The following is a 13345-nucleotide window of genomic DNA, read 5'->3' on the forward strand; positions in this document are numbered from 1 at the left end:
CACATCCGACAGAGGAGTCTTGCAAATTGTTCAATATAGTATGCCCTGCCTTTTCTCTCCTCTATAACCACTATTCCTCTCACTCCACAATGAATCTCATACGAGCACCTGCCCGTCCTGTTGCAGGAGATGTACCTTTTGCTCTCCAAAGGTGCAACTGAGAGGGCAGCAGACTTGGAAAGAAGTAGAAGGTGTTACTGTCTCTATTTCTTCGCCTCAAAAAAGGACGTGGGCCTCAGGTCTGTACTGGATCCTTGACCCCTGAATAATTTTCCTGTGGAAGGACAAATTCAAAATTCTAACACTGGTTCAGATATTATTTGCTTTGGACCCGAGAATCTGGATGTGTCCTTGACTTTGGACCTGCACCCAGTACAGACGTTCAGGCTTTAAACCTGATGTTTCATGATCAGTCAACTATGCCAGGTGGCACACGCGTGCTTTGCAATGTAGCTTGAGGTTCCACCGGGTCCAGCATCAAGGCAATCCCGTGTACACCATCCAAGCCTCTGAAGAGATGGCTCCAGATTTGCAGTGGTGCTGGTAGACCACTATTTGTCCAGTGGAAGGCCCCTCTCCCTTCCCCACTCAGAGCTGACGGTGGTGGCAGACGCAAAACTGCTGGGCTGAGGAGGTCATCTAGGGAAGGAGGAGATTTGAGGTTGGTAGTCTGTGGTGGATAGTTGGTTCCACATCAGTCTGCTGGAACTCAAGACCATCTGTCTGTCACTGGAGGCCTTCCTGACGTCCATTAAAGGGAGGTTGGTGCAAGTTTTTATGGACTCCCTTTGACAGTGGGTGGTTCATCACTCTACCAGCATTCTTTGCTCCCCCTCACCCCTTGGAATAGGAAAGGAGACTCCATTAACTACAATTCAAGAGGCCTTTAAGCTTTTACATTGACTGCACTGAGGAAAATCCAGTAAATGATCAGCTCTTGGTGGTGTTCTCTGGAGCAAAGAAAGGGAAAACTTTGTGAAAGAGGATCTTGCCGAGGTGGATATTCTTCTACATTAAGATCTGCTATGCACTGGCCAATGAACATCCCCTGGAAGGACTGAAAGCCACCATGGCTAAGGTTACTACGACTGCACTGGCATGCGGCGATCAGGGCCAGACTGGAAATCCAAAGCAGCCCTGGCAAACTTTGCAGACCAGCAGCTATAGGGTACATAGTGAGCACGCCTGATGGGGCTTGGGGGGCTCTCAACCCCCAAGAAAATTTGGAAAAATGTGTCTACAACACATTTTTCATTATATATTCAATTGTATTACTTTTTAAAACATAGTAAAGGAAGTTCTTAAAGTGCACCAGGATATGGCAATCTTCAATGGGGCTCTTCCATGAGTCCTTCACCATCACCGCTAGCAGTGCCTCTCACCTCTCCATAGCCCGTCTCTCACATGTATTTCATTTCATTTGTTTTATAGCGCCTCTCTTACCAGCGTAGGACGTGGGAGCACTTTACATCACACACACATATAGACACAATAAATCATACATGTGTAAATCAGTTTATAGAAAATGTCACATAAGACAAAGGGGGCTACAAGGTGTAGGATTCACAGGTATCCATTCTGCTTGGCATGTTTTTAAGAGTGCTTGGTCTGGGAAAGCATAAACTCAGGATTCAGAACATAAGGTTGACTTTACTTTTTTCTACCCAAACAAACCCTTTTTAAAAATTAGGATAATCAAAGACTGGGGAAAAAGCATAACTTTCTAACCTGTACCGTGCAGTTTGCATGCAGCTCTTTGATGGCAGTTCATAGCTCACTGTGCTAGATTATGATTGCAACTTATGAACTGCGCAGTAACAAAAGGATCTCTACGACAAAAGCAGCATCTCACTGAGCATTGCACATAAAATACTGTTCTGTAATCTACACATTCTTTGCAGCAGGCATACTAACCCTCTGCGCTACCTTAGACGAGTCAAAACTGCCACTAGACACAACTTTGATCTCTCTCCAGCAGGTAGATTTATAACCAGAGTTCTCATGGGACATTTATTGTGGCCAGAAAACTGTTGGATACACAAGGAACTCTGCAGTGTTTTTAAAATTGCTGCACTGCTTCAAAATCGACTCCGCTCCCAGGGACAAAAGCAGCCCCACCCTTCCAGCCTCCTTGGGAAACGCCAGATGTGCAGTACGGCTAGTCCAGCCTTAGCGGAGAGTCTGCACTTGACACCTGCCAGGCTGCAAGGTACAAATCGATGCATATGTTCATGGAGCACTGCTGCCTTGACATCCAGGTCAATGAGTGGGACGGACTTTGTTTCTGGAATTTCTCTTTTTCCCAAGTATAAGCAGTCTTTGTGCTAAATAACAAGGGGCCATATGTACAAACACTTTTTCCCATAGACACAGAATAGGTAAAAACCTTTGCTACATCTGGCCCATGGTGAACTGATGTCTAGTGTCTGATAGATTATACATCCCACCCTTAGTGTGCAGCATTAGTCATCGGGAAGCGAGTTCGGAATTGGCCAGGTGTGTTCAGTTTTCTTTGTGTTAGTGATCATCCGCTCTGCAGAATTTAATACAATTTTTAGTGGCGGTAATCGTAGTTTGGACAGGCCACTGAGTAATACCATACTCATCTGGAGATTTTTTTAAAAGTGGATTCATATTTGTAGCTCACGTTCAGGAGCCTCATAGAACGCCTTTCTCAGGAAAGCAGATAAAGAAGGTAAAACCTTAACTGGATCAATCACTCTTTTCTTGGAGATCACAATTTAATCAGGCGAGGCAATATCACTCAACGAGATAACAATGAAGAGTTGAGCATTACATTTACATTTTCGATTTCACATTAAAAATGGACTAAGACCAAATCATTGAGCCAAATGGGCTTGGCTTAAGTGCCCCAAGGACTTCACAATTTAGGATGGGATTCATACGCAGACAGGCGACTTGTTACTGGAGTCCCACTAGCCGACTGAATTTGTTAAATTATAAAATTGCATTGTGATCTTGTATATTGGTTATGTATATATGGAGATATATTGTCAACATTCTGATATTATGAGGCTTATTGCTCATCCTAATAAATTCTAGAGATGTATGCTATTAAGTCCAAATATAGATTGTTAGTCATGCACAATAAATTCATATAGGAACATTAACAGTTCTCAAGATCTTGTTTTCTTAAGGTTCCTCCTAAATCTGTTACACCTTACCATCATACATCCACACAACCACCATCATAAAACAACACACCCATCACTGTAGTTTCACACAACCAACCAACACCATATGCCAAATACGCCAGCCATTGTGCATTCACACAACGCACACCAAAAAAAGAAAAAAAACAATTAAATAACCTAAGAAAATGTAGAGTAATATGTTAACAGTGACTTTGCCATAGAAACAAAATTAGAAAGATTAGGGTGTTTGCAAAAGTCACTAGAATGCAAATATTGGGATGAACTATGAGGAAGACAGACAGACGGACAGAAGGTATTTCCAGGTGAATGTGTTGGCGATTGGAAATCAGAATCACAAATCCACTTACCTTCCCATTCAGACTTTCCTTATCCAGGGTGGACGCTTTCCCGCGGGCTGCTTCCTGCTTGAAGGACAAGAACTCAGTAAGTGGAGTGGTGGCATCTCCTAAACTCCCGCACTCGAGCTCCGACTCTTCCTCGTCATCGGTTCCTCGCCCTCGATCACTTTCAGAGCTGCCTGTGGAAGGAAGAGAGTGAGGTGCTGAGACACAAGATCATGCGAAGGGGATTGCACAAAGTTTGGTACTGAAGACCCAGACTGTGAGGCACATAATCCATCCACCATCAGCAAGAAGTTGGAACAGCCCGGCATGGACCGTTCTCATGCATATGAGCAAAGACAGAGACGTTATCAATGACAGGGCCACAGAGGAAACGGGTATTCAGCTTTTCACAACTTACCGGCCTTACGTAGACCTATGTTAGTGAGAAGACCAGTGTAGCTTCTTAAGCATCCAAAAGGAATCTCCTTTCCTATTGACCCTCTTAAACCTAATCATGCTCATGTTGGTGAATTCAAGTTTGATAAAAGTTTGCATCTTCATGTTCTATTAAGCTGCCACCTTGATCCCAAACATCTCTATAAATCTTGCCCAATCACAAGCATTACTTTTATGTTTCTTGAGGACCAGCACCCATAAGGTTTAAAACTATGTTGAAGAAATCCAGATTTTGGGCTGGTGGACATTAGACTCTGCATTTGGTCAAGCTACTGATGTTGCTCTATCAAGAATGTTGGATCAATGTGAGGCAGCCATGTTGATGCTGTTAGATCTTCAAGACTGTGAACCACACCATCACAAGTCCAGGCAGGCTTGAGGTGTCTAGCCAGTTAAAGCTGCAAAATGATCCACCAACTTCCTGAGCAGGCACAACTCTACAACAGTCTTCAATCAAAAACACAACCGAATCATAGCTGAGTTATAAGACTTCGACCAAATTCAAATTAAAAATTAGATGGAGGCCGGCTGGATGAGTAGAACTGACTCTACAAAGTTAAACGTATAACAGGCCAAATAAGCATTGCCAAATCTAATAAATAGATCTGGCATTGGCTGCCAACCTTTTGGCTTCATCAGTGCTTGTTTTGTTTTTTTGTTTTGTTTTGCCATGATTTTGCAAGCCTTAATGGTTGAGGAAGCTGAATGGCCCTGGTCAATCCTTAAAAAAACTGGCAAAAGGCAAAAATACTTTCTTGGTCTCAGGAAGAACACATTGCCATTGCAATCCCGGTAATTGAAGAGAACTCCTTTGTGTGCGTCTTGTGGAATACTAGAATATCATAACTCATAGGAAAGTTAGCCAATGGCGGGAGTGGGTTGACCCGCAGCCAAAGCTGTGTGCTGCAGTCATATTAAAAAAATGTAAATGATATAATAAAGGACCAATTGAGGCTTTAGTAGGCTGGCTGAAAGCTCCTAATAACATAACATAAAGTGTACTTGTAAAACGCACGTTCACCCATAGGTATCTTGGCGCTGAATAACACATGTTTATTGTTACACAACTCAATGCTACTCATTTTATCAACCTCAGAACTTGGATGAAAGGCTGAGTGGATCCGACAGGATTTTAACCTGTGACTGTGAGATTTATTGGTAAGTATATTATACATATAATTTTAGTAAAGTCTAAAGTTCTTGGCTAATGCCAGACCTAAAATGTTTACTGGGTTGTACCTGCATATTATAACTGCAAATCAACAAAGTCCTTGGTCAGCTAATATTAAAGCCTGGTGTCTACATCTGTACTCTCTCCTAACTAATGAAAGTATTCATGGCTCCTAATAGTATCTAAAACTGTTCCAGACGATGAGCCCAGTAACATTGAGGGGATGATTGAATCACATAACTGGACTGAAAATCAACTCTTTAAATTCTTTAACGCACCCAAGAAATCCAGTTCATAATTTACAGATCCTTCCACAAACTACCAGCAACAATAAGTACTACAATACCTACAACATATACATAACTGGACTCTGAAAATAAACAGTCTGCTATATGTAGAGTAGATCAAATTCCAGCCCCTTGTCACTTGCCAAACCAAATTTAAATGTCTCATGTTAGTCCTCTCAGGAGCCCTAATGGATGGTCGGCCCTAGACCACTGTCTCCTCCTCCGGGAATTTGCCTACATTAAAATCATCAGCTACACTGACCACATACAACTAAACTTTCAAGAGTGACTCCAGTGTGACCCACGCAGGACCGCACCTCCCCTCAAGAGAGTGATTATACACACTTACCAGAAATAATCATCCTCCAGTTGGGTATTCTGTTCATTCCGAAGGATATCATTACTTTTGAGGGAATACCAATTCTGAAACCTTTCAACCAGGTCAACAGACAACATTTGCTCCCTTCTTTGCTTCAAAACCAACAGAAGGGGTCCCTAGCTATGGATGGAAAGACCAGTTACCAATACCTCTGCTATTTTTACTCCTCCTCAAGTGGAAATTGTCAGTCCATGTTTCCACATTTGTGCCTTTATCATTGATTGAAATGAGTTGGAGATCACCTTATCAGTCATCACAGCTAGAACTCCAGACCACAGGTTCAAGGAGATGTCAACAGAAGAGGAAGTGCTGTGGTCTAGTGGTTGGGGTGCCAACACTTGAGCTAATAGACCTGAGTTGTAGTATCAGTTTAACACTTGAATGAAAAATGTATTGTTCTGGGCAAATCATGTAGTGCCTAATTTAGCATTTGGTAGGCAGAGTAATCCACCACAAATGTAGCAGAATGTCTTGTCCACCAGTCCTGCAGTCGGCCTGTTCTAATATGAGTTATACAGACTGTGACGGCTCTGACAGTGGTGTGTGTCTCTGTGGTCAGAAAGTTTATTCCAACAGGGCCATCTGATGTATTCTTTTTCTGTCCATCACCAACAGGAAAAACATGGCAGTACCATAAGGGAAAAAAATAAAAATTACTCCCTACAACCTGGAAAAAATCACTCAGGATGCTGGAGGGCTGGGTGTCATTTGTGTTTTTTAATTTGTTTTTCAGTAACAAATTCCTGCTTTGAAAGTTTGTTTTTGAAAACACAAAACGTTTGGTGCTTGGACACCTGGAAGTTAGGAGCTGCATACAAAGGTTGCAAAGCCTTTAGAGGATCCGATGTGCCACTGTTCCTCTGAAGGCACAAATATTACCACTGTGCCGGCGGTGATCTCTAATATGGTGGGCAGAGTCTGGCAAGGGTGATGGATGTAATGTCCTCTGCCCCCTCACAGAAGGTGAGCTGGAGCCAAAGTCAAAATTGGACTCTTTACTGTCAGTGTTCCCAAAAAGGTAAATATGTGAACTGCAATATAATAGTGTAATTCAAATATGTAAACCTCTTCTTGATATATACCATCTTGTATCATCTGTCACCCCACCCCCTATGAGTCTACAGCACTCCAGTGCACTTCAGCTAACTTTGTGCTGTATAAATACCCATGCATACATGTAATTGAAGTCAATACATGTCAAGCATGGACAGCAATGCCTTTGTTCTATGTGTTTTATGACTATCATAGAGGACTTCAGTCCACCTCGCCCTCAAGTTACCACTGTTTACACACAATGGAAAACATAAAGAAGGAAGGGGTCTGATACTCACTGTCCAGTTCAGCTAGCTCCGCCCACACGTCTTCACATGGTGGTTTGCCGTTCTTTGTCGTCTTGCTCTTGGTGGAGCTAGGATTTGAACCCTGAGGGAGGAGAGAAGAAAGGAAGCATGGGTAAACTAATGGAATAGGTGACTGGTAACTGCAATGGTGCCCACGTCACTACCATACCCAACCTTGGAATGTATGCGTTTCCCAAATACAGAGTCCCATTACTGAGACACCGTTACTTCGATAAACTTTTACTGAGATACACATGTTTACTAAAACACAGCATTACCTTGACTCAGGTTTAAAGAACCATTGCTGAAGTGTTAAGAATATGGTGAAAACATTTTCCAAATTAAAGGACAGAAATGAGAAATTTAGACAAAAAAATAAAAATTAGGATTCTTTATTATAAATTTTAAGCTTAACACAGGTCGTGACCGGCTTTAGTGCTAGTGGCACCAGATGCAACAATCGTTCTTGGCACCCCCACCTCAAAGACGGCCTGCTCCACAGATTCCCTCATTCCCACTCTCGAATGGTGCCCCTAATCTCTCCTGTTACACAAGAAGAGAGTACTGGGACTATATCAACCCCACACAATCTCCCGTACCCATGGAACTATAACACAACGAGTGTGGGGGATATTTCGGACAGGTCGCTCTGGCCTGTTCCAGAAGTAAGTAGGTCGTGGTTAGACGGTCTACTTCAAGGACATAGAAAGTGGTAGTGACATTTGAGTGTTTGAGGGGAGAGTGGGGGAGTTCCCTTTACGGACTAGGTGGTCTCACACACGTTATGGTGTCATGCTCCATCATTTGACCACCTGTGTGTAGGGTGTCACAGCACTTTACATGCACAGGCAATGAGTCACAGAATTGTGTAAATCAATGTATAGGGAATGTCACTTAAGCCAATGAGGGGTACAAGGTGTTGGAGTCACATGCCATCTGACAGGCACTATTTGGTAAGAGTGCTTGGTCTGGAGAAACAGAAACTCATTATTTAAAACAAAACAGTGGTTTGGTTGATTTTTCCGGACAAGTATTTATGATTATCCGAAGGAACCCTATTTAGCAACCTCAGAAATCACTGGAAGTAATTGTGCTGCAGCACCCCCAGAAATAATCATGCAGGAGTTCAGAAGGTGATTGTCAATGAAGATGCCTTTAAATGTTGTTTGTATCTAGTAACTTGCGGTGCTTCAAAGACAGAAGTCGGATGCCAGACAATTGCTTCTGGTAAGTGGCTGTTCATTCTTTCAACATGGAGACTGGTGTTTACTTTCTCTGACTGTAAAGTGAACTATTTGCCAGTCTTGCAGAGGCACAACACGTCTCATTTTATCTAACACGAAATCAAATGTAAATACCTGTAAATGAAGAGTACAAATGTTCCGGACTATATCAGCAGTTCGGAAAGCACAAATGAGGCAGAATTTCCTTGTATTATGAATTGTGATGGAAACAAAGATTTTAGTAGGATCAAAAATAATCAAGTGAAATGTATTTCCTGAAACCCGATTTCCACATATTACGCTTGTGTGCTTTTTATTAGTAGAAATTGCATGTATGAGCAAATTAAGTTGCCATTTTAATGGAAAATGTGCTGTCTACATATGACGGTGCTCTACCACTACGATGCTTTAGTAATATATTTGCAACAGTGTTCTTCAAAAAGCGTCACCAGCAGCATACTACGCCCTTACCACTGTCGTACTGAATATATTTGCTTCACTTGCGCTTTGTGTGACGGTAGTAATTTTCACAATCCTGATGTAACATTGATGCCAACACCCTCACTCTGAAAATTGTTCCAGATCCCTGGTTTCTATGCTGCTATTTGATTGTGGTTCATAGCTCACTGTCATATATTGAGATTGTAACTCATGAACTGCGAGTAACAAAAGAATCTCTGTGACAAAAGGAGTAACCCACTGAGATATCTACAAAAATACAATTATTTGATCTGCATGTTACACCGTGTGCTTTGCAGGAGGCACACTATCCCTCGCCACTAAGTTATGATGAGTCAAAACTGGGACTAGACAAAACTCCCATTTCCCCAACAGATACATTAATCACCAGAGTTAAAATAGACATTTTTATCATCACCTGAAAATTGCTGGCACACAAGGAACTCTGAAGGCTGTGCCTTTAACCCCGTAAGATATTTAAAAATGCAGTGCCCCCTCCCTCGTTTTTGCCGCCAATGCGGAGACACCGGTCACACAGCCCTAAAGCTGGCATTGACTCAGGTGAGTAAGAGAGGGTCCTACTCAGATATCTATTTTTAATTTAATGAAATTTTTTGAAGAATAAGAGTTCTTACAGTAAAAATATGTATAAAATGATCCAATAATAATTTATCATTTATTTTAAAGTGTTTTAAAATATTTATAAAATGTAATGATTTGTTGATTACAAATTATGTGAATTTAATACTTTGATAACGTTTTCAATTTAATAATAAATAATTGATTGATACAGTCCTCTTCTACTGTAAAGTGCTCTGATGCCTCTGGGGCCAAGTTTGTGCTACATAAAATCAAAAAATAAATAAAATAAATAAATAATGCACTTCAGCTTTATCAGTAAAGGTATGTTAAAGGAGTGACATGTTGAAACAATGGTTGTGGCAGTAACGCGTGGCTCACCAAGAGTAGCTCATTGATTAAGCCTTTCACAAGAAGAAGACAGTTCTTCAGGAGCGGAGAGAATAAACTGCAGTCCCTCTCACATCAGCAGCATGACAAGATGTTGCAGCACAGCAGCTGTGTAAAGGCAAGGTTAGGATAATGTTCACCATGTAATGGTACAGAGAGAAGGCCTGGCCTTGCACAGGGGCGTAACGGAGGCCCTTTCCGGCCCTGTGGGGCAGAGGGGCACCCAATCCTTCAGGGGCCCCTCATCCCTTCACAGGGGCCCATTCAGCCCAAGACCAATGAATATCTGTGAGATATGGGAGACTAAAAACCCCTCTTTACATTCTGCAAGGGTGCCCCATCATTTTGTATTATGTTACAGGCCTTGCAGGGGTTGGATGCACGGCGAACCCCCGGTCCTTAATAAACAGCACCCACATGCACCTCCTCAACCACCACAGACAGAACTCGTCTGGAGTCCTCCCACCTCTTGGGAAGTTTGTAAATGGAACCCCGCAGTGCAGAGCCATTTACACCTGGCTGGACATTTATTCTGTGAAAGGGTTTCCAGCTCCCCCCATGATAGTGTCTCTCCACGAGGCGGCCATGTGATGAGGGATGAAACTGTGTGTCACACAGAAGCACTGTGGGTGAGGAAGCTCTGCAAAGACCCAAGGGGAGGATCTGGCGAGAGACAGCAGAAAAATAGGAAACCCCAGACGTTGAGCATGTGGTCAGGGGTAGGGGTACAGCATTAGCAGTTGTTGGTGGAGACCACGAGGTGGCAGTGTGCTGTGTGGTGTGCGGTTTGAGCGCAGAGTATAAGGGGGGACACTCCCAAAGGTTAGTTGTAGGCAGGGCCACTGGAATTATGTGGCAGGAGAGGGTCAAATTATGCGGCAGGGTTGAGTAAATTATGCAGCAAGAAAAGGCAAATGATGCAGCATAATGCAGCACATTTTATTATAGTACTACTTCATTATTTCATCATTTATAAACTTGGTAACACTGTCTGGGTTTTGGTTGCACCTCATTAGTAACTGCTTGAGACCCAAATATAGCAAAAAGCAGCAGAAAGGTTGAACAGTCCAGCTTTTAAAGGGCCTTGCACTGCGCAGCAACCCGCATGCTTAATTTTTAGTAGCTTTTGACCCATTTGAGATAGAAACACTTTTTTTGTAGTTAAAATCTGCAGATTATGCAGCAGATAATGGAGTATGTGGCAAAGGAAGCGAATCTATGATTATGCGAAAATCAACACATAATCACGTAATTCCAGTGTCCCCGGCCGAAGGTGTGTTTTGAGTTGCCACCTGTAAATCAAGAGGGATGGAGCCTTGTAGATGTCTGAGAAAAGGTTGTTCCAGAGAGATGGTGCTACCAAGAAGAATCCACAGCCTTCTCTGCTACAGTATGTCATGGCATCACATCTGATTTCGGCGGGAGTCTCCTGATTTTTGAAGCCAAGAATGGCTTCACTGTCTCCCACCTGAAATTGCCTCTACTTCAGTAGAAATCAATGAGGATAATATGTTTTATATAAAATCTCCCCCTTCGTTGTTCTAAAATGCTGGCATGCATGATCTCACCGTAGGTGCAGCCATGATGCTTTCTGCTGTAGAGCGAGTGGGCCCCAGGGTTGGCATGCTTTTTTAAGTCGAGCACGCAAGCGCTCTGGCCTGTTGTAATCTCTCTGTGGGCTTTTAACCACGCCCACCGCACGCCCATCACTATCACTCATTCGTGGGCTTGCCTTTCAAAAATCCTTTGTTATCATTGATAAATGCTTTATATTTGTCCCTCCTTGGGGCAGTTTTGTTGCTGCCTTGGCCATTCACCTTGTTACATGGATTATTGCACGTTTGCCAATACGTTTAGCTGCGAGCAAACTTCTTTTTCCTTTTGTGTCTCTCCATCTCGCTCATGCTCATGGCGGCCGTGGTGCTTTGAATCGGCTCGCTTATGTCAACTGTTTTACTTTTCATTTTTAATTTAATTGGCACTAAAACTCCAGTTTTGAATTGACAATACTAATAGCTCTATCTCAAGGAAACGCAAGACCCATTGCATTGCAAATGCTTGTTTTACCTTGGCCTGGAGGAGCTGGGGGCAGAAGGTATCTTGCACTAGTGGGTCGGATAGAGGGCCTCTTACTGAGTCAGAAGCTGCAGTTTAGCTGGGCTGCTCCAGGCTGTCGGGTATTAGCCTGAATACTGGGCAGGTGATTGTATTCTGGTCTGTTTTTCCCAAACTCCTTATGTGGTGTGCCAGAAAAACAGAATGGAGGGCGTGTCTGTAGTGGATGACTTAACAGGCTTTGTTTACCCAGCACAAATCCAGGTGCGTCCAGCGCCCCAGAGGTGTTATATCCAACCTTTGGTGGTGCACATTGTAGAAAGCTGGCCTGGTGTGTGTTGAGTACCTATAGTGTGATCACTTTATACCTTCTACCATGTTATTAGTGAGATGTAGGCAGTGTCTAGAAGCCAGGCTCTAGAGGTAGCTGTGGATGAGCAGCCAAGACTTATCTAGGAGGCATGCAACGCTTATGCAATACCACTACAGTCACACAGCACTTACACACATGAAAGAACCACACAGTGTTACAACAATAAAGGTACTTTATTAGGGTAGCACAATTACCAAAATACTATATTGGCAATACCCCAACTGGAGGTAAGTAAAACCACTATTATATGTACATTAGAAATCAGGAATTAGCCTAGAATGCAATAGAAAACAGTGAAAGCAAGAGAGAATACTGAAGGCCGGGGGGGGGGGCAAACAATATAATAAGAAAGTGGAATGCAAAAGCTGGGCCCCCACCCAAAGAAATGGAATTGGTAGAGGGGAGCTGGTGGAACTAGGAAACCCACAAGGTAAGTACCAGAGTGCCCCCCAGCGACCAGGAGAAAAGAAGTAAGTAACTGGTTCGTCCCAAACCAACCAAAAGGACTTCAGAGAAGGATATTGCAAGACCCAGACAAGACTGCAAGAAACTAAAGGTGGATCCTGGAAGAGGAAGACCTGGAAAAGAAGGGGACCAAGTCCAGTTCACGTTGGAATGTCCGGTGGTGGCAGGAGCCACTACCCACCCGTCTGTGGATGCAGGACCAGGTCGATAGTGGACAAAGACAGTCAGCAGTGCAGCACTGGAGCAGCTGAAGAGGTTCTGGAATGATGCAGTCGACGTCCCTCGCCAGAAGAAGGATTGCAGTCGGTCAGTGGTGTGGAAAAACCATCAACATGCCTTGGCAAAGACAAATGTCGTGGATGATGAAAGGCGGAGCTGGTGGGGACCAGCAAGGTCCAGGGGGACTCAACCCATGAAGGGAAGTCCTGGGCCACCCTCAGCAGTGAGGAGAGTCACGGGAAGAGGAGGGCCCCCACAGTCGACCCACAGGCAGCAAGCACAGGAGTTGAGGTGAGGCCCATGCAGCACACCTAGAAAGGAGTCCTGCGTCGCAGCAGAAGAACGCAGAGGGCTGTGCATCGCAGGGAGGAGTGCTGAGGGCTGGGGCTACACGGAGCCTAAAGATCCCTTGGAGAAGATGCCGACAAGCCTTGGTAGCTGCAAGAGATG

At 43.5% G+C, this 13345-nt stretch overlaps 1 protein-coding gene across 1 annotated transcript in view; it reads right to left on the reverse strand.

Moving 5' to 3' along the window:
* KIFC2 (kinesin family member C2) overlaps positions 1–13345 on the reverse strand; it is a 145136-nt gene that overhangs the window by 68894 nt on the left and 62897 nt on the right. Inside the window, exons 2-3 of the mRNA XM_069220992.1 lie at positions 7124–7214; positions 3524–3693 (exon numbers count right to left, since the gene is read on the reverse strand). Of these exons, the coding sequence (XP_069077093.1) occupies positions 3524–3693; positions 7124–7214 (261 nt within the window). The remainder of the gene's footprint in view (positions 1–3523; positions 3694–7123; positions 7215–13345) is intronic.

This window comes from Pleurodeles waltl, chromosome 2_2, assembly GCF_031143425.1.
Source record: "Pleurodeles waltl isolate 20211129_DDA chromosome 2_2, aPleWal1.hap1.20221129, whole genome shotgun sequence".
Classification (NCBI taxonomy): Eukaryota; Metazoa; Chordata; class Amphibia; order Caudata; family Salamandridae; genus Pleurodeles; species Pleurodeles waltl.